The following is a 20,135-nucleotide window of genomic DNA, read 5'->3' on the forward strand; positions in this document are numbered from 1 at the left end:
GCCCAAAGCTTGTACATGGAGTGAAATGCGGGCAGGGGCGGGCAGTGATCGTGACTCTGGCGTTATCGCACCCCTCCTTTCCAGGCGAGCGCCCCTACAAGTGTCCGCACTGCGACTACGCGGGCACCCAGTCCGGCTCGCTCAAGTATCATCTGCAGCGCCACCACCGGGAGCAGAAGAGCGGAGCCGGCCCCGGGCCACCCCCGGAGCCGCCGCCCCCTTCCCAGCGGGGTTCGGGCCAGTCGTCCGGAGCCAAGGCGGCTCCGCAGCCTGCGACCTGGGTAGAGGGCAGAGCGAGCCCCCGGCCTCCCGCGAGTGGCGGCGCGCCGGGGTCCCGTCGGAAGCCCGCCAGCCCCGGGAGGACCCTGCGCAACGGGCGAGGCGGTGAGGCCGAGCCCCTGGACCTGTCCCTGCGGGCAGGGCCAGGAGGCGAGGCTGGGCCAGGGGGTGCCCTCCACCGATGCCTCTTCTGTCCCTTCGCCACGGGAGCCCCCGAGCTCATGGCCTTGCACCTACAAGTGCACCACAGCCGCAGGGCTCGGGGCCGCAGGCCGCCCCAGGCCGATGCATCCCCGCCCTATGCCCGAGCACCGTCAGGAGAGACCCCTCCCACTCCTCCGCAGGAAGGGGAGGAGGGCCCCGGGCTGTTGAGATCCGGAGAGGCTGGGCTAGGGGGCCAAGAAAGGTAGGGAGCCCTCTTAGGGGGCCGTTAGCTTAGTTTACCCCGCCGGAGCGGGGCAGCGGTAGAGGTAGTTGGGTAGAGCAGCCAGCAGGGGGCAGCATGGGACCCATATCCCAGCCCCGGGCGGACCAGAGGTGGAGGGGCAGAGAGCGTGAGGAGGGTGGGCGGGCGACACCCACCCAGCCCACGGGAGAGTCACAGTGCCTTAGCAGTGGCAGGGGTGAGGATCAAAGAACGGGGTCCCAGGGCTGGCAGAGAGGAGTGTTCCTGCTGAGGGGCAGCTCTGCCAGTCTTTGCTGGTCCATAGGCGTGAGAGTTTATTTTTGTACAATGGGTGGGGGTGGGGGGCACTGCACCCTTCTAGCCCCTTCAGGGGCCCTGTAGACGTCGCTATTTTTGGTACGATTCCTGTCATCCCTGTCGCAGAGTTGTGTCCCCAATAAACAGGTGTCTTGAGACACAGGGCACTGTGTCTGCCTGCCTATGTCCTGTCCTTGGGCCACTGCATCCAGAAAAGAGTCCTTTCTTCAGGCACTTTTTACCACCCAAAGAGCTTGGTAAGAAGCTTGGGCTTTACCCTCAGGCTTTGGCTTCAGTAGCTCTGGGGTGGGGCCCATGAATTAGTATTTCAACAAGTAGCCCATTGTTCTCCTGTACTGTGATCTGAGACTCATCTTGAGAAACTGCTGGATGGTGCTAGAAGACCCCAGCTTGACTGTGAGCAGCTCAGCCTCAGGAAGTGCATGCAGAATGAGAGGAGGAACTTCAGGCCTCTGGAGGCCTCTCCTCTGGGAGGGTGCACGTTCACCCAGGCCCAGCTTTGTGCCAGTAAGGGGGTACAGTGTACCTTGCAGCCTTGGCTTTATTTTCTGTGTTCTAGTTAACGATCGGGTTAGCAGAAGTGCTCAAGTTAGTGGTATCACTTCAACCCTGAGGTCTGCTCTAGCTGTTCGGAGACAAAGTGTGAGTAAATATATTTAATATAACAATAGTATTATAATAACAGTAATTACATATACAAAGTTTGCAGTTCCCTGCCCCACTCTTCTGTAATGGTTTGCATAGCTCCGTGTCCTATGACACCTGCCCCCCACCCTCAAAAACGGAGTTGCCAGGAATTGGCAGAGATGAGTCTTCTCAGGATGAGTCAGGGGGCGGCATGAGGGGAGAACACAGGCTATGGAGGCAGGGCTGACACGGATCTGTGTCCTGGGAGTATGCACTGGCCCCGGATGGGGAAGGACTGGACGGAGGAAAATTTCCCCACCTCCAGGGTATAAAGGCAAGCAAGTGTGGACACTCTGGTTCTTGTAGGAAGGCACCTGGCTGGGAAGAGCTAGAGACAGTGGTAGCAGGGAGACATACTAGTCCTTTGACCTCCTCTCTGTCCAGGAAGCAGAGGGAAGGACTTCAGTGCTCTTCCAGTCCTCCACTCTGTGCCCTCAGCATCCCAGCCCAAAGTGTGCTGAGAGGAGGGGCGGTAGCCAAGCTCCGGATCTTCTCTGGAAGCCAGGAGAGAAGAGGGAAGATGGGTTGGGAGAGGGAAGAAGCTGACTCCCAGGCAGCTGGGGAAGGGAAGGGAAAGGATGTAGGATATGGTAGAAAGGGGGCACCAACTTACCCAGTCACAGAGGCGTGGTGGGGTCGCTCAGGGCCCGGGTATGACTCTGAAGGAAGAGAAACCACAGTGAGTTTAAAGCATAAGAAATCATCTCTTGTATAGAGAGATTATATAACCCTCCCTCTCTCCCAAGCCTGTCAATTAGTTCACCCTTTTTTCCTCATCATTCCTGAATTTTGTGGATTGAATCCAAGTTCAAACCAGTCTGTTAGAATTCTCCCCTTTCTCTCACTCTTGCACTACATTCCTTATTAAAGATTCTTTTTCACTTCTGACCTTCATCCCTCTTAGCCAGGCCTGGAGGAGAGGAGAAACGCAGACTGTGCGGGAGCACAGGCTCACTGGTTCCTCTGCCCCTCATGAGTTGAACGACCAGAAGAGCCCACCCCATTCTCAGCACTACTGCAAGGACTTACCTGCCGGGATAGCCCTAAGATCCCTCCACTGGACAGAATGGGAGTGCTGCTCCCAGGGTGTGGGGCTTGCAGGTTGGGGCTGTTTCTCGGTCCTGGGGACACATCTCCAGAAGAGTCAAGTGTTTCTGGGGCTGGAGGGGAAGCTAGGGTGAGAGCAGAGTACAGAACCCCTCTAGATTACCTTAAGCCACCAAGCTGCTCCATCAGGGAAGAAAAAGCTCCATAGCAACAGGAAGCTGTAAGTCACCATAGCAATCCAGTTGCAAGAGAACCCCCCTACCAAGAGGCAGGAAATTGTCAGCGGCATCATTAGAGCAACCAGGGAAGAAGCGACAGGAAACTATAAGGATTGCCGTGGTGAACCAGGAGGGTACAACAGGAAGCTGAAGCAGTTTCCATAGAAACCCAAGGAGAGCTAGAGAGAGAGGTACAGAGGAAGTGCTTCTTAGCAACAGGCTGCTGTAAGCATTACCCTAGCAACCAGATGGAAGGCTCTTTTAGCAATGGGGAAGCTGTACATAGTTGTCATGGCAACTGGGCCACTTGGCTAGAGAAAGGAATTGCTCAGCAGCAAGCAGCCTGAACATCACCATGATGACCCAGCTGTTGGGAGCCACCCCTTGAGAGGTGCCTCACCCAGGGCAATTTGCTTGACGTCCAGATCCCAGGCCTCCTCCTCGACGCGGGCAGGCAGGGAACACGCTCCCGGGGAGAGACCGGGAAGGGAGGGGCCGGCATGCTCAAAGGATGACACGGCCACCGAGGCCCGGGTGCGGGCGGCTGCAGAGAGTGGGGGGGTGGGGGGTGGGGTGCTGGTGTGGGAAAGCCCTCCTGGCTCCCTGAAATGATCCTCATCTACTAGAGGGCCTCCCAGTCAGTCCCACAGTTTCTGAGAAGATATATCCACTGCGACCCTTCCTCTCTTTCCACCACACCTCCTCACTGTGCATTCACTCTCAAGGTCTTTGACTCCTGGGGGCCACCCCCCTGCACTCCGGCCCTCACCTCTTCCAGTGAGCAGGGCACTCAGTGTCCGCTCCCCAAGTGCTTTGATGTCCAGGAAGGGTTTATTCCCAATGCCCATGGAGACCATCTGCTGCACTCGGAGCTCTAGGGAACAGAGACCATGTTACCAACTTCTTTGCTCCTTCCCAACTCTTCATTCCTCATTCTCATTCCCTTGGCGTCTCTTGTTACTCTCCTGTTACGACATGGATGATGATGATCCTTGACTTCCCCCTTAGACAGCTGTCTCTTCTACCTGTTGCATCCTGCCCATTTGGCATTCCTGCTACTCAACTTCTCTTCTAATACTCACCTCTTCTTTTATCTTGGGTATTAAGAGCAAAATTCCCATTTTTACATACCTTTACAGTTTATCAAGTGTTTCCATATATATCACCTTATTTAATCCTTCCTATCATACCAAGATGTAGATGTTACTTTCCACTTTTCAGATGAGTGGAATGAGAATTAAAGAGAATTAAAAATGAAAAACAAAAACTAGCAAAAGACTGCTCAAAACAAACAAACTAGGTCTGCTAACACAGAAATTAAATTCTGAAAGGCAAGGCACGTGCATGGAACACCCTCTGACTCTCTTTTACCCAGCCATTTGTGCTCACCTTCCTGAAGCTTAGCGGCTTCCTCTTTTCTTTTGGTACACCTTAGACTAATTTCTATCTCAGCAGTCTCTCTCATGTCGAATCTTCTCATACACCATTCTCCATCTTATACCCTCTTTTCCCCAGGCTCTCTCCAGCTAACCTCCTGCCATAACCTTGATCCCAAGCACACCCGCTCCTGGTTCTGCCCGGTACCCTTGTTGTGGGCTGCCTGTCTCCACAGCAACTGGGCAATAGAACTTGTCCACTTGAGTTTGATCTCTGGTGAGGCTGCCTGCAGGGTGTACGCCTCTCGTGCGCGCCGCCGCCGAAACCACAATTCAAAGCAGAGCCCACTGTCCCCGATGTTTTCTGTTAGCCCCATGTCGGCAGTCTGAGAAAGAGCAGAGGAGTGTGGGTGAAGATGAAGTGCGTCCTGACTAGATGGTACCATGTGGAAAAGCACTACACTTAGCTTGGCATCTGGGAGATGCTCAGTAAATGTTTGCTCAACACCTACCCTGTGCCAAGTGCTCTACATTTAGCCTTCACAACAACCACGATTTACAGAAGGGGGGGCTGTATAATACCCAGAGCATCTTGTCCAAAGGCTTATCATAGCTTATTAGAGAAAGTTCAAGCCCATGGCTGTGTTAGTCCAAACCCAAGCTTTTTTCTCTATATTGGACTCTGTTGGAACTAGTATAAGAGGACTACGTCAGAGAAACTCTTAGAATCATGCTACATTGCCTGATCTGGGACTAGGCTGCTATTGATGTTTATCTGGATATCAAGGCTGTTTCCCTAAAGCAAGACCTCCCTCCTCTTGGTTTCTTCAGTTCCATAAGTTAAGCTATATTTATAGTGTCCTCTCTTCATCCCCCAGGGACCATCCCTAACTCAGAAAGCATGTGTGTCCTTAATGGGAAAGTTCCTCTTCCCTTCTGGTTTGGAATGCCCCATGAATCTCCTGTGTGAATAAGAATGCCATGCAGTAGGCCAATGACAAGGACTTCTGTCACCTCAACACCCTAACCTGATGTTTGATTACAGGCCAAAGCCTGTTCAACATGATACAGATTCTGAGGCTGGGTTGGGATTGAGTTTTCCAGAACATCCTGAGTTCTCAAGTAGAGCATGATTTCCTGTCCTGTCCCTGTGGTTTCCCACCACCACCCTGCCCCCAGGCATTGTACCTTAAAGGCCTGCTTATAAACGAAGGTCTCTGACCCCCCCTCAGGGCCCTTGAGCTTGCTGAACAGGAGGAGATGCTCAAAGAGAAAGACATGGCGAAAGCACTTTTTTCGGCCACAGATGACTGTGAAAGGGTCCCGGTGCAGGAGTTGGCCCTGCTCCTTCAGATCTATCTGGGGAAAGCAAAAGGAAAAGTCATTGGCCCTGGAGCCCTTTATATATATTTTATGGAGCGTAAAAATGGGATTTATAGGGCAAGGGGCCTAGTGCACTGGTTCTCAGGCAGAGTGAGGAAATCAGGAAAGCCCCTGGCCTAGAATCCATCTACTGGTCACCATGCACAGCACACCTGGCGTGGCAGCACAGCCCTGCCTCTGAAGACAGAAGATGGATCACACAGTAGGGTTTAGAGCCTCCAGTGGGTAAGCCTTTGCATGTTGGGGACTAAAGCACCATTTTGCCCCAGGAAGAGAATCAAATCAGCAAAGACCTGAAGGGAAAAGAGGTCTAACCCAGTGGAGGTAGGTTTCCAAGTTGTTCTGGAACCTTAGGGCTGGAAAGAGACTAAGGAGAGGAGAATAGGTATGTGTTGAGTGTTGAGATACAGAATGAACTGCAGGGTAGATGTAGATAAGAATTAGGAAAGGAATAGGAAAGCAGAGGCAGATACAGGGTCATGGGATGTTGGGCAGGACATAGCTTTATTAGTAATGAGGAAATTGAGGGCCAGTGAAGTTCAGTGACTTGACCAAAGCTATCCATGTTTGTTAGAAATGACAGCCTGGGGCCCTCTGACATTGAGTCTATTTCCCTGGTCACCAGCCCACACTGCTTCTGAGGTCACAGGGCGGCCTGGGCTGGTATGTCTGGAACATGCTCTTACCTCACAGCCACGCACCGCCTCTACAGCCAGCAGGTCTCTGCCACGGATCTCTTGTTCCCGGAGCAGCTGCACAGCAGCCCCAAGGGCCTGGCGCTCAGAACTTGGTTCAGGCCCAGCTTCCCTTAGGAGCTCCTCTAAGAGCCGCCCATACCTGGCCAGCTGCTCCAGGGGCTGCTGCAAGGCCCGGGGCAGGTGAGGGCCCCCCTCCAAGGTGCCCTAGTATGGGAAGGAAACAGATAGGAATGAGGGAAGGTGCTAAAGGCCTTTGGAGAAGATGGGCAGTACTCTGGGTTTTTAGGGGTAGATCAAGTCCAGATGGTCTTCCCAGATGGTACTAGAACCCACCTGCCAATACAGGAGACTTAAAAGACTCAAGTTTGATCCCCACGTCAGGAAGATCCCCTGGAGGAGGGCATGGTAACCAGCTCCAGTATTCTTGCCTTGAGAATCCCATGGACAGAGGTGCGTGGCAGGCTACAGTCCATAGGGTCACAGAGTTGGACATGACTGAAGCAACTTAGCACGCACCCACAAGCCCAGATACACCCAAAGGTAAGGTGAAAAACCTTTCCGCAGAAAGAAAGGAGGTAGGAGGCCTGCATGAGACTCAGACATCCTCTATATCTTAAAGGAGAATGGAAGAGGAATACAAATAATCCCTTGAATTCTCCGGCTTTTAACTTTTTTTTTTTTTTTTTTTCGGCTTTTAACTTTTGAAGTCACTTTCACATCTTTTGATGTGAGGTCTTTTGAGCCTCTGAGCAGTCCATTAGTTAGATGTAGTGAACACTGCCCACTTTTCCTGGATACAGAAACAGCAGCCTGGAGGAATCAAGACCCTTGCCCAAAATCCTCAGGTGGACCGGATATGATCCCAGCTTCACCTGGCTCCCAGACCAATGCGTGCCCCACCCTCAGCAATTCTGGGAGATTACTGGTAGCTGATGCTCCACGGCACGTCTAGGAAAGCTTTTTTTTTCCCTGAGAGATTTTGAGGTTGGCTGAATTTTATGTCTTCCTGGCGTCTCCCCTTCTCATGAGAGTAGGAGAAAAAGTTACCTTGGTTGGGGGGCTGAGGGCTGTCAGACCGGTCTCCAGTTTGTGCCGGTGCTTCACGTACTGGGCATAAAGGCTGAATTGGTCCCCCTGTGCCAGTAGGGAAGCAGTAAGTCATCTCCATGAGGCCCTGCAGACCAGCCTCTCCCTCTCCTCCTCCACATCCTGTGCGGCCGGAAGGAGGGACCGGCCCCCGGGGAGCACTCAGTCTGCCTGGGGAATGACAGGCTCCGGTGGAGAGAGCAAAGGCCAGGCAGCCCTGATGTTGGGGACACAGAGGTGGAGTAGATCCAGGAGCCCAGCAAACAGCACTAGGCCCCAGTATCTGGAACTGCACATTCCGGTGGGGGGAGTGGGGAGGAGAGAGGTACTGAGAAGGAGGGACCGTGGATGGGGCTGAGACATGTGAAGGGAGAAGCCCTGGAAGACATTTTAGAGGCTGACTCACATGGCGAAGGAAGCAGGCCCCGATGCGCAGGGGGTGGGTGGCGCAGCCCTGAAGTTCCCGCAGAAAGTGTGTCCGGTGGAAACTGCGGAGCCTCTCCCGGGCGCTCAGGGCAGCAGCCCAGGTGCCCCGCAATTCTGGGGTCAGCTCAGGCCCTGGGGGTGGCACCGGCTCACTTAAGGCAGCCACATATTCTTGCTCACAGGTAATCAGCTCAGACACCAGACGCTGCTGGGCGCTGCAGGTACCACAGGGAGAGACAGGAGGCTGTGGCATGGGAGGCAGTCACCACCCCGACAATGTCACGTTCTTTTCCTGCGGGGCAGCTGGGTCTGCTGCTTGGGTTCTCACCTGATGCTCCGCTTGCGCTCCATCCGGGGGGTGCCCACTCCCCAGGGCCCTTCTGGTCCCCCAGCCCGGCCCAGCAGCACGTGTTCCCGGGGTGAGCACGTCCTGTCTACCACCTCCGTACTGGTGACTTCCAGACCTCGGATCAGCACAGTCCTTGGTGGTCTGCCTTCTGCTTCTGGACCCAGCTCGGCACACTCCTCCTCATAGTCCTCCCCACAGGGGGCCAGGGAGCAGTGGGACGGGGCTGCCCGTGGCCCGGGGCTGCTGGGGAGCAGCAGGGAGCTGAGGCTGGGTGAGGGGCTGTGGGGGCCCCGTGGGGCCCCTCCGCTGCTGGCACTGTCTGCCCGTCGTCGCCGGTGGCCCCGGGGACTTGCTTCCTCCCCCAGCTGTTGTTGAATCCTCCTCTCCAGCTCTTGGCAGCGGGCCCGGCAGCGGCCCCATTCTCGCAGGGCTGCCGGGCTGCCCAGGTCCAGGGCCAGGGCCCGCATCTCCTGGAAGGTGCCAGCGCTGGGCTCCGGGGCGCGCCGCAGGGCCAAGGCTGCCAGCACCGCCTCCCGCCCTGGTCCCGCTCCTGCCAGCCTCGCAGAACCTTCATCCACCCATTCATGTGCCTGCAAGGCCAAAGCGAAGGGGAATGGGGCCAGGAAAGGGTGAGGTCCCGGGCCACTCCCACGAGCTGCCCCATGGCAGCTCCTGTTCTTCTTCACCAATGGCTTCCCAAGGCCCAGCACCACCAACCCCCTCAGAACACCTCCGCTCACTGTCCTGCATCCCTGCCTAATGTGTTACTCTGAGCTGGTAGGGAGACAGAGGGGCCTAGATGAAGATGGCCAAAACACAGAATTTACAAGTGGCAGGCTCTGTACTGAGTGCTTGTTACATACTGCTTATGATAAGCCTCACGCAGCCCTGTGAGGTAGGTGCCACGAGGCACACTCAGGTTTAGTCTCCTATCCCAGGTCATTCATCAGGTTAGAGCCAATAGTCAAAGCCCAGGGGAGGCCTCCTAAGTCCTGGCTTCTAACAGCTCCCCGATCAGCTTCTCCAGGCAGAAGAAAGGTGGCGGTGGGCACTGGAAGAAAAGGCTCGGCACATACCTGCTGGAAGAAGCGCTGTAGCCTCAGAGCCCGATGGAGGCCACTCTCCACCTGCTCCAGGCGCTGTTCAAAGACATCCAGAAGCTTCTGGGAGGCAGCGTCCTCTTCCAGGGCCAGGGTCTCCCTCGCTTGGGCCAGGCGCTCCTGGAGAAGCGAGGCTGCTCTGAGGCCTGGCCCTCAGTCCAGCAGTCTCCCCTTCCTCCCCGCTCCCCCTTCTCACCTGAACCTCAGCACTGAAAGCCCGGAATCGTAGCTCTGTCTCCTGCAGGGCAGGCAGGGAGTCCCCAGGCACGGCAAAGCTCGCCAGCTGCTCCTCTCCGGGGCCTGAGAGCCACTGCAGTGCCTGGGGCAGACAGGGTGGGAGAGCAGGGCCATGAGGGAGAATGGGGCAGGCAGGGCGAAGGAGAGCTGAGGTCCAGCTCCCATCTGACTGCCCTAACTTGTAGAAGTTGGGGGAAACCATGTCATCTCAGCTGTCAAGTGGAAATAACAGTGAGTGGTGATAATTTCCACAAGGGTCAAGCGAGAAAGTGAGTAAGAGATCTTTGTAAAACACGAGGTGAAGGGGAGGCTGGGCTGTTAGGAAGCACTGAGACCTGTGCTTGGGTTCCAGGACTATGCCTGGAGGTGAAATAGATAAAACTAGTGTGAACTGGAGGCAAAGGGGCCAGAAGAAATTTCACATTTACAGAGCCTAGTGATAGGGGGCAGTAGTTCCAGGGACTGGGCCTGGAGAGACAACTCAGGTTTGTGTGTGTGTGTGTGTGTGTAGCTCTGGTTGCCTATTATGGGGCTCTAAGAACTCTCATGTTGGTTCTGGGATGTTTGACCAAAAAGGGATGGTAATTCCTTCCTCTGAAGAAAGGCTGGAAGCTGGGGCAAGACAGCCTGAGGACAAGAAGTCTGAGAATGTTCCCAATAACCTGTGCCAACAATAAACACTTCTGCAGTCCTCTGCTGAAATCATTTGATCACCCTAATGCCCTCGTGAGGCAGGCCTTACTGTCACCCCCATTCTGCAGACGAGAACGTGGGAAGTCAGATGTTTCAAGGCTTCTCCAACATCTCACTCTTAGCAGAGCACAACTCAAACTGAGCACCTTAGACTCCAAATCCTGTGTGCTAACAGTTTTTAAACAGGAGGAAAACAGCTAATTAGCAAGCAAACAAACAGTAGAAGTAGGGGGTTAGGTTTTATGTGAAGCAGAGTGCCTGGAAGAGGGCTCCACCAGATACCCTGGTGGTTCTGCCTGCAGTAAAGCATCTGCCTGCAACGCGGGAGACCTGGGTTCAATCCCTATGTCAGGAAGATCCCCCTTGGAGAAGGAAATGGCAACCCACTCCAGTACTCTTGCCTGGAAAATTCCATGGATGGAGAAGCCTGGTAGGTTACAATCCATGGGATTGCAAAGAGTTGGACACAACTGAGAAACTCCACTGGTTCACAGACCTGGATGCTGGAATGTGTGTGTGCACTTAGTCACTCAAGAATACTGGAGTGGGTTGCCATGCCCTCCAGGAGATCTTTCCAACCCAGGTCTCGAACCCAAGTCTCCTGCATTGCAGACAGATTCTTCACTGTCTGAGCCACCAGGGAAACACAGATGCTGCAATGGAGGAAGCTAAATATGCAGAAATCTCAGAAAAGACAGCCCTGCCCCTACCCTCCTTTGTCATTGACCCTGAGATGACCCTTCCCCTGAGGCTACATGCAGTCCATGAGGTGATCACTAAGCACACACAGGAGTTATGGAAGATCAATCAGATTTCAAAGCTCCGTTTACCCTACAAGATAGGGTGGAGAGCAAATCTCTATGGAGCTCTTAACCCCAGGAGAAAAGAATTAAGGTTCAAAAAAGCAAGCCTTATCCCCGAATCTTTCTCATAAAGAGACTTCAGTTTCCAAGGCATTTAGCAGCTTCCATCATCCTCTCCTTCTAAGGCGGAGGGAGGTGGGACCTTTCCAGCCTCAGGTTTGGGGATGATTATTGCCTAAGGGGTGGACAGAGCTGGTGTCAATGGACATTTGTTATTTCTGAGCTAAGGAGGTAGGCTCTCAGAATCAATAGACTCTTCCTACAGTCCCCGAGGGCACCCGAGCATCTCACAATTTCTAAGGATCCTTGATCAAATATCAACAGTGGGAAGGGGAGATCTGTCTTCTCTTTCTTGCTGGTGCTGAAATGCCATCTCCCTCTTGCTGAATCTCACACTGACCATGATCAACTTCCAAGGAGATGAAGAGGGAGGGAGGGTTGTTCAAGCCAGGTTAGGAGAACACCATCAATTGTAAGTATCAGTGGGAAAAGCGGTGCTGGAGGCCAGGCCCTCAGGTGGAAAGAGGCATGGGGGAGGGGGTGTTGGCTCACCTGCTGCAGTCGGTGCAAGCGTTGCCGCTGCTCCTGCTGCTGCACGTGCAGATTGGAGAGGCGCACGAGCTGGTGAATGGCTTCATCTACCTCTTGATACAGTGCAGCTGGACCTGGACCTTCCAGCCTGGGGAGGAAGAGGGGCAGAATTAACCACAGCCCTTGTCAAGCTCTCCTCCAAACCCATCACATCCTTGCATTCCAACGTGAGGGGTGACACAGCATTCTAGGTCAGCAGATGGGCCTGTATCTGAATCCTGACTCTTCCATTTACTGACTGACCTTGGCCAAGACATTAAACATTTCTGATCCTCCAAATCTCCATTTATAATCATGACTAGCATCTGGGGATGTTATGAGGGTTGTACATGGAGAAGCATGATATCCTGTCCAGATACCATGCTTAGTTAAGAATTTTCTGGCAGCTAAGGTGAACTGGCAGTTCTCTGCTGTGTCTCCATCATGCATGTCCACCTGCCCCCGTGCACCCATCCCTCGTACTTGCTGCTGTGGGTGGAGCGCAGCTTCATCAGGATGGCTCCTCCATCCCTCTGCAGCTCCGTCAGCCGGGGATCTGCCAGTACCTTCTGCAGGGGCTCAGGCATTCCTACCACCTCCTGGCGGGCAGGGAGAAATTGACAGCATTCCACCAGAGGTCCTCAGCTCAGCTCAGCCCCATCCCCACCTCCACCTCATGCCCTTTGGTCCCATCTCATTTCATACCTCTCCTTCTGGCTCTGCTGCTCTCTCTAGTTCCTCAATGGCTTGCCGTATAGAGCCCAGCACACCTCGGCACAGGTGGCACAGCCTTGCCACTTGCTGAAACAAATACACGGGGATGGAGTCCAGGGACAGAGTCTAGGATAAGGGGCCTAAGCCCAAGAGTGGAGGTGGGGCAACCCTAGAGACTTTTATGAGGCAATGCTGGATTCAGTTAGAAAGTAGGTTATTGCTTACTAACTATATGACTTTAGGCAGGTCCAGAAAATTCCCTGAACCTCAGTGTTCTCAACTGTAAAGACGTACCAGATTTAAAGGTTTAAATAGATGACCCTACATAAGCAGTTAGCATAGGGCTGACACATTTTACAGCTTAGTAAACATGAATCTCCTTTCCCTCATCTGCACTGCCTCTTCACACTATAAGACCCACCTCTCTGCCTATTCAGATGCGCTTCCCCTTTGATCCACAGCTTAGAGACCATGTTACAGACCCCCTTTAATACTCAGCTCAGATCATGTTCAGACCTCTTTTCTTGAAGACAGCATTCAGATTTCATAAAATCAGAGATGTCCCAATTGGTGTACTTTGTGGGCAAAAATCTTGAGGCTGGAATGTTGGTGCAGGGAGCAGGTATAGGAAGGCACCATCTCCAAAAGTAAGTAACTTGTTACAGGTCATATGGAACCAGAATCAGCCCCTCTGAGCCAGCTCTTTCTAGAACCCCAGTGACATTCTGCATGCTTCTCCTGTTGTTTCTAACTTATCTTCCACCAAAAATGATGTGTTATTTAATGTCATGTTAAGAATCACAAAAAGAGAAGATTACAGGCCAGTATCACTAATGAACACAGATGCAAAAACACTCAACACAACATTAGTAAACCAATCCAACAATACATTAAAAGGACCATGCATCATGATTAAGTGGGATTTATTCCAGATATGCAAGGATGGTTCAACACCTGCAAATTAATCAACATGAAACACCACAGTAACAAAATGAAGGCTAAATATCACATGATCATCTTGATAGATGTGGAAAAACTTTTCACAAAATTCAATATCCACTTATGATTTAAAAAAAAAAACTCTCAATAAAATGGGTAAAGAGGGAAACACCTCAACATCATAAAGCCCAATTATGACAAACCCACAACTAACATCATACTTAATGATGAAAAGCTGAAAGCATTTCTTCTAAGATGAGGAACAAGACAGGGACATGCATTCACACCAGTTTTATTCAACATAGTTTTGGAAGTCCTAGACACAGCAATCAGAGAAGAAAAAGAAATAAAAAGGCATCCAAACTGAAAAGGAAGAAGTAAAATGGTCACTGTTTGAAGATGATATGATACTATACATAGAAAATTCTAGAGAAGCCACCAAAAAACTACTGTAACTCACCAATGAGTTCAATAAAATTACTGGATACTGAATTAACATATAGAAATTGGTTGCATTTTTATACACTAACAATGAACTATCAGAAAGAGAAATGAAAACAGTTCCATTTATAATAATATCAAAACAAATAAAATGCCTAGGAATAAACCTAACTAAGGGGGTAAAAGATTTGTACTTGGTATAACACATTGATGAAAGAAACTGAGGATGACACAAACAGATTGAAAGATATACCATGCTCATGGATTGGTGGAATTAATATTGTTAAAATGTCCATACTTCCCAAGACAATCTACAGATTCAAGGCAATCCCTATCAAAATATCAATGGCATTTTTCACAGAACCAGAACAAATAATTTTAAAATTTATATGAAAATACAAAAGACTCTGGATAGCCAAAACAATCTTGAGAAAGAAGACCAAAGTTGGAGGTATCATGCTCCCTGATTTCAAACTGTAACTACAAAGTTACAGTAATCAAAACAGTATGATACCGGCACAGAAATAGACACACAGATCAATGGAACAGAATGGAGAACCCAGAAATGAATCTACACACATATGGCCAATTAACCTGTGACAAAGGAGGCAAGAATGTACAATGGAAAAAGACCATCTCTGCAATAAATGGTGTTGGGAGTACTGAATAGCTACCTGCAAAAGCATCAAACTGGACTACTTTTTCACACCATGCACAAAGATAAATTCTAAATCGATTAAACACTTGAATGTAAATCTTGAAATAACAAAACTTCTAGAAGAAAATATAAGCAATATGCTTCTTGACATCTTAGTATTATTTTTTTGGATACATCTCTAGGGAAGGGAAACAAAAGCAAAAATAAACAAATGGGATTACATCAAACTACATCACCTTTGTGCAGTGAAGGAAACCATCAACAAAATGAAAAAACTCCCTACTGAAGGGGAGAGGATATTTGCAAACAATATATCCTATAAGGGGTTAATATCCAAATTATATGAAGAACTCATACAACTCAATATCAAATAAGCAAGCAACCCAATTAAAAAATGGGCAGAGGATCTGAATAAACATTTTTCCAAAGAAGACATACAGACATTGTTTCATGGCCAATGGGCACCGAAAACAATGCTCAACATTATCAATAAACAGGAATGTGCAAATCAAAACCACCATGAGATACCACCTCACATCTGTCAGAATAAGTATAGGTGAGGATGTGCAGAAAAGGGAACCCTCATGCACTATTGGTGGGAATGTAAACTGGTGTGTAGGCACTATGGACAACAGTATGGATAATCCTCATACGATCCAGCAATTCCACTCCTGAGTATTTAATACAAAGAAAGTGAAAACAGCAATTAGAAAATATATATGCACCTCTATGTTAATTGTCGGAGAAGGCAATGGCAACCCACTCCAGTACTTCTGCCTGGAAAATCCCATGGACGGAGGAGCCTGGTAGGCTGCAGTCCATGGGGTCGCTAAGAGTCGGACACGACTGAGCGGCTTCACTTTCACTTTTCACTTTCATGCGTTGGAGAAGGAAATGGCAACCCACTCCAGTATTCTTGCCTGGAGAATCCCAGGGACAGGGGAGCCTGGTGGGCTGCTGTCTATGGGGTCGCACAGAGTCGGACACGACTGAAGTGACTTAGCAGCAGTAGCAGCAGCATGTTAATTGTAGCATTATTACAATAGCCAAGATAAGGAACCAATTTAAGTTCCCATCAGTAGATGAATGGCTAAAGAAGATGTGGTGTACACACACACACACATGAATATTACTCAACCGTAAAAAGGATGAAATCTTGCCATTTGTGACAACATGGATGGGCCTAGAGGGTATTATGCTAAATGAAATAAGTCAGACAGAAAAATACAAGTACTGAAGGATTTCACTTATATGTGGAATCTAAAAAACAAACAAACAAACATAACAAAACAGAAACAAAGTTATAGATACAGAGAAAAAACAGGTGGTTGCCAAAGGGGAGAGGGTGGGGAGACAAAAGAAATAGGTGGGGGGGCGGTGTGGGGAGACGAAATATATATGGTGGGGAGATTAAGAAGTACAAACTTTCAGTTGCAAAGTAAATCAGCCACAGGTATGAAATGTACAGTGTGGGGAATATAGTCAATAATTATGTAATACCTTTGTATGGTGACAGATGTTAATTAGACATCATGGTGATCATTTTGAAATGTATGGAAATATTGAATCTACTCTTGTATACCAGGAACTAAAATAGTGTTGTTGGTCAATTATACTTCAAAAACAAATAAACAAAAAACTCATGGAAAAAGAGATCAGGTTTTTGTTTTTTTTAAAGGGTGTAGATGAGGGGGAGGGGGAATTGGACAAAGATGATCAGGGCTACCCTGATAGCTCAGCTGGTAAAGAATCTGCCTGCAAGGCAAGAGACCCTGGTTCAATTCCTGGGTCAGGAAGATCCCCTGGAGAAGGGCTAGGCTACCCACTCCAGTATTCTTGGGCTTCCCTGGTGGCTCAGCTGGTAAAGAATCCTCCTGCCATGTGGGAGACCTGGGTTCTATCCCTGGGTTGGGAAGATCACCTGGAGAAGGGAAAGGCTACCCATTCCAGCATTCTGGCCTGGAGAACTCCATGGATTGTATAGTCCATGGGGTTGCAAAGAGTTGGACAACTGAGCGATTTTCACTCACTCACTCAATCAAAAGTTAAAACTTCCAGTTACAAAATGTGCTGTGTACTAGGGAAGTGATGTACAACACAATATAATTAACACTGCTGTATGTTAAATATGGAAGTTGTTAAGAGTAAATCCTAACAGTTTTCATCACAAGGAAAACAATTTTCCTATTTCTTTAATTTTGTATCTGTATGAGATGATGAATATTCACTAGTGTGGTAATCACTTCATGATTGTATGTAAATCACTGTGTTGTACACCTCAAACTTGTTCAGTGCTGTATGTCAACTATATCTCAAAACTAGAAGAAAAAAAGAATTTATTTAATATATTCCTCCCATCTTCCCAGCAGCCCAGGGTACACGCACAATCTTTTGCTCATAAATACTTATTAAATTTGCTAATAAACACGTGTTGAATTGTGAACCATAACTACTTATTGAACTAAATGGAAGGGAAACCACTCTTTCCCAGCCCCTTGGTCAAGTCTCATTTGCCATTTTTTCCTAGAAATGTCCTCTGCTGGGTCACTCCTGGCTCCCAGTGTCCTGGGTGTGGGAGAGGAAGCTTACCTGGTGTGTCTCTACCCAGTGACTAGGAGAGGGCTCCCTGTGACCTCCCAAGTCCCACTGCAGCTCCTCTGGCTTGACCACTCTTTTCAGATCGCCCTCTGATAGCAACTCAGCACCCTGTAGACACATGAAGACAGGGGGTTTTGGGCCTGGGCACCTAGGGATTCAGGGATTGACCAGGGGCTCCAACTAGCCTCTTCTCTCTCCATCACTGATGGGAACTTGGTGGGAATGAGGAGCTCAAACCTGAAGTCCATGGAGTTCAGCTGGAGGCTCATCAAGAGTGAGAAGCAAGAGCCGCTGAATGAGGGGAGGGTCTCCCGAGTCCTGAAGGCAGAGAAGAATAACCCTAAACTACAGGTGACTAGGTGGCCTGGAATGACCACTAGGGAAGAGTTAGGGCCCAGAAGAAGTAATCATCTCAAGGGATTGGTTACCTGAAGTTGACTCAGGACAGGAATGAGAGCTGGAGGCAGTGGGGGTGCCTTGCGAAGATCCAGCAGGACAGATAGCCCCAATATCTGTAGATCAGGTCTGTGCGGGCAGAAGAGCCAAGGAAAGAGAGAGAGAGAGAGAGTGTGTGTGTGTGTGAGTGTCACTCATCCTCAGGAGAAGTTAGATCCTAGCAATGGGCAAATGATCAAACAAAGCCTGGGATGTGTGTCCAAGCGATAGTGATGACTAGCAATTAGGAGTCTATATTCATACAACTACTGGGTCATGGGATCAGAGTTTAAAAAGTTACGAATTCTGTGCTCCAGAAGGATATGAATTCAATGCCAGCACCTAGCCTAATAGATTCTGGGTCTCAAGAAATAGTTGTTGGATGAATAAATCAACATTTTTATAATCTAGGTAGTATTTTAGGAGACTGAAAGTCAGCAGGGTTGATTTTGAGGATTGATGAAGACATTCTGCAAGTCAGGGGTCAGGAAGGTCAGACATCAATGACTTGAACAATCTGAGGGTTGTAGAAGTAGGTGTCCTAGAGGTCAGTGTCCTGTGGAGAGAAGAGGGCAGGGTCCTTATGACCCAGGAGGTTACTGTGCAGGGTGGCAGCCTGGGCCTCAGTTACCTGAGCAGTGAGTGAAGGTAATGAAGAGCAGTGCTCAGCACGTCTTGGGAGGGTGGGGGCTCCTCGGGAGGGCACGGTGGGGTAATGGTCAGCAGAGCTCGCCCACTCTGGTCCACCCCTCCTGAGGACACAAAATGGCCAGGCTGTCCTGGCTGGGGGCAGGCCTTGGCTACCTCCCATCTACCCCGCCTCCCTCTGCAGCCCACCTTGGAGGCTTTTCCTTAGAGGCTTTTTCAACCCCTTCCCTTCAGCCACTGCTGCCCACTGACCAGTCAGGATGAGGAATCCAGATGCCATTAAGTCCCAAGCTACACCAGGGTCATCAGAGATGGAGACTGGGGGCCCTTCTTCCGGAATGCTCTCCCCTTTCACTTCTTGCACAGTCTCTGGGGGTGGTTTTAGGGGGTCGGAGACGAGCCCTTCTGGATCGTTGGGCGCTGCAGACACAGGGCAGAGCTATGGGCCTGAAGTGAGGACAGGTCTGGCTGTTCCACTCCCAGCCTCACTTCTGCTTTTCCTCTAGCCCCCTTCCCTAGACTCCACCTAGCCCGGCCCTTGCCCTACTGGCCTCAATGTTGTCTCACCTGCCATGCACACCAGGCTTAGCCCCTCCTGTTCTCTTTCTCTGGCCCTTTCTTCTACAGGCCTGCAGACTTCTTGGGACCGAGGCTCTTTTTCATCTGGTGGTTTGAGCTCTTCTCTTGGCTCAGGTTCTGGCTTCCCCGAGCCTTCATGTTCCTCCTTAACTGGGCTGCATCCTGGAAGCTCGTGTTCGTTTGGTGGGGGCAGGCTGACAAGGGCTTCCTGGTGGCTGGGCTCTTCCTTGTCCCCAGGGCTCAGTGGGGCACTGTCCCCTCCTCGGTTAAGAGCCCCTCTGCCTGCAGCTCGCTTCTTTCTCCTGTTTCCTTTGCCTGTTCTCCGAGGGGTACCAGGCAGCCCTTCAGCCCCTTGGCCTGGTCCTGCTCCAACCTCGCCTGGCCTCAGAGGGCAAGACTCGGAGGCTTCTCCCAGTGCCTCTGCCAGGGGCTCAGATACCTCCAGGGGCGCTGCCTCTGGGAAAGCCTCAACCTCAGCTCCCGGGGGAGACCCAGGGGAGGCTCCAGTGCTGCTCCCTTCACCAGGTGGCCGGGCTCCATCCTGGTCCCGAGGCCCCAGACCCTTCTGGTGCATCCATGCCCGGTGTCTCCGATGCCGGCCCTTCCCTCCAGCACCCTTGCGTGTGGGTACTGTCCGGGTCCGGGAGAGGCCAGAGGAGCCTTCAGCATCCATGGGGCTCCCCCTCACAGGCAGTGTCACCTCCAGCAGCTCCACATACTCGCCCTCAGGTCCTTCAGCCGGGGCATTGTGCCCATCCCCGGGACTCCGGGTGCCCAAGGCTTCCTCGGGGAGTGGAGGGCTGGGGAGCCCCGGGGGCCCCGAGGGCAGTTCTGGGGGTAGTGTGCTTGGCCGATGTCCAACCATGAGGCCTCCTTTGTGCACAAATCGAGGGCAGATGAGCTCAGCCCAGGGCAGTCGCTGAATCCCAGAGGGCGCAGACAGAAGGCAGGTGCTGAGGCGACCTGTTGGCCTGTCCTTATTGATGCCTTGTAGCCACTCAGGTGTGAACAGGTATGCACAAGCCTCATTAGGCACAGGCAGCTCCTGCACTCGCCCACCCCCTGGGGCCAGGCACTTGAGTGCTAGGCGGGGTGCTTGGGCTGCTGAGGGTACCACTTGCAGGTAGAAGTCTCCCGGGCGCAGCAGCTGCCAGGGGAGGGCGGCCAGCTGCACCACTACCTGCTCGTGCAGGCAGAGGGGCCAGCCCTCGTGGAAGAAGAGGAAACCGCTGTACTGGGCCTGGGGAGATAGAGGGCAGGCTGTGCTCAGGCTTCCTCTGCTGATGAAGCCATCAGGAGAGGCTAGTTAGAATGGGACTAGCCTAGGCAGGAGTGGCCTTATGCCTGGTGGGTTAAGACTCCAGGGGTAAGGCCACTCCTGCCTAGG

The 20,135-nt window shown here is 51.2% G+C and overlaps 2 protein-coding genes across 7 annotated transcripts in view; one reads left to right on the forward strand and one right to left on the reverse strand.

The window, feature by feature from the left end:
- The window catches only part of ZNF219 (zinc finger protein 219), a 15,012-nt gene extending 13,863 nt beyond the window's left edge, over window positions 1-1,149 (forward strand). For all 5 annotated transcript variants that reach the window (XM_010839403.1, XM_010839405.1, XM_010839404.1 and 2 more), the window contains one exon: window positions 85-1,149. In XM_010839403.1, coding sequence (XP_010837705.1) covers window positions 85-689 — 605 coding nt within the window. In that variant the 3' untranslated portion in view covers window positions 690-1,149. The remainder of the gene's footprint in view (window positions 1-84) is intronic.
- A 495-nt stretch (window positions 1,150-1,644) lies between these two features.
- Window positions 1,645-20,135, reverse strand: part of ARHGEF40 (Rho guanine nucleotide exchange factor (GEF) 40) — a 22,155-nt gene continuing 3,664 nt past the window's right edge. Inside the window, exons 3-24 of one of the 2 annotated variants that reach the window (XM_010839415.1) lie at window positions 18,737-19,988; window positions 18,422-18,589; window positions 18,153-18,273; window positions 17,515-17,611; window positions 17,324-17,404; window positions 17,078-17,194; window positions 12,442-12,537; window positions 12,220-12,335; window positions 11,719-11,845; window positions 9,570-9,692; window positions 9,350-9,493; window positions 8,253-8,863; window positions 7,905-8,139; window positions 7,460-7,546; window positions 6,401-6,616; window positions 5,520-5,690; window positions 4,540-4,717; window positions 3,725-3,829; window positions 3,356-3,499; window positions 2,720-2,850; window positions 2,304-2,349; window positions 1,645-2,184 (exon numbers count right to left, since the gene is read on the reverse strand). In XM_010839415.1, coding sequence (XP_010837717.1) covers window positions 2,308-2,349; window positions 2,720-2,850; window positions 3,356-3,499; window positions 3,725-3,829; window positions 4,540-4,717; window positions 5,520-5,690; window positions 6,401-6,616; window positions 7,460-7,546; window positions 7,905-8,139; window positions 8,253-8,863; window positions 9,350-9,493; window positions 9,570-9,692; window positions 11,719-11,845; window positions 12,220-12,335; window positions 12,442-12,537; window positions 17,078-17,194; window positions 17,324-17,404; window positions 17,515-17,611; window positions 18,153-18,273; window positions 18,422-18,589; window positions 18,737-19,988 — 4,362 coding nt within the window. In that variant the 3' untranslated portion in view covers window positions 1,645-2,184; window positions 2,304-2,307. The remainder of the gene's footprint in view (window positions 2,185-2,303; window positions 2,350-2,719; window positions 2,851-3,355; window positions 3,500-3,724; window positions 3,830-4,539; window positions 4,718-5,519; window positions 5,691-6,400; window positions 6,617-7,459; window positions 7,547-7,904; window positions 8,140-8,252; window positions 8,864-9,349; window positions 9,494-9,569; window positions 9,693-11,718; window positions 11,846-12,219; window positions 12,336-12,441; window positions 12,538-17,077; window positions 17,195-17,323; window positions 17,405-17,514; window positions 17,612-18,152; window positions 18,274-18,421; window positions 18,590-18,736; window positions 19,989-20,135) is intronic. The other variant, XM_010839416.1, reaches the window with a different exon arrangement.

This window comes from Bison bison, unplaced genomic scaffold (genome assembly GCF_000754665.1).
Source record: "Bison bison bison isolate TAMUID 2011002044 unplaced genomic scaffold, Bison_UMD1.0 scf7180017864117, whole genome shotgun sequence".
Taxonomy (NCBI): domain Eukaryota; kingdom Metazoa; phylum Chordata; class Mammalia; order Artiodactyla; family Bovidae; genus Bison; species Bison bison.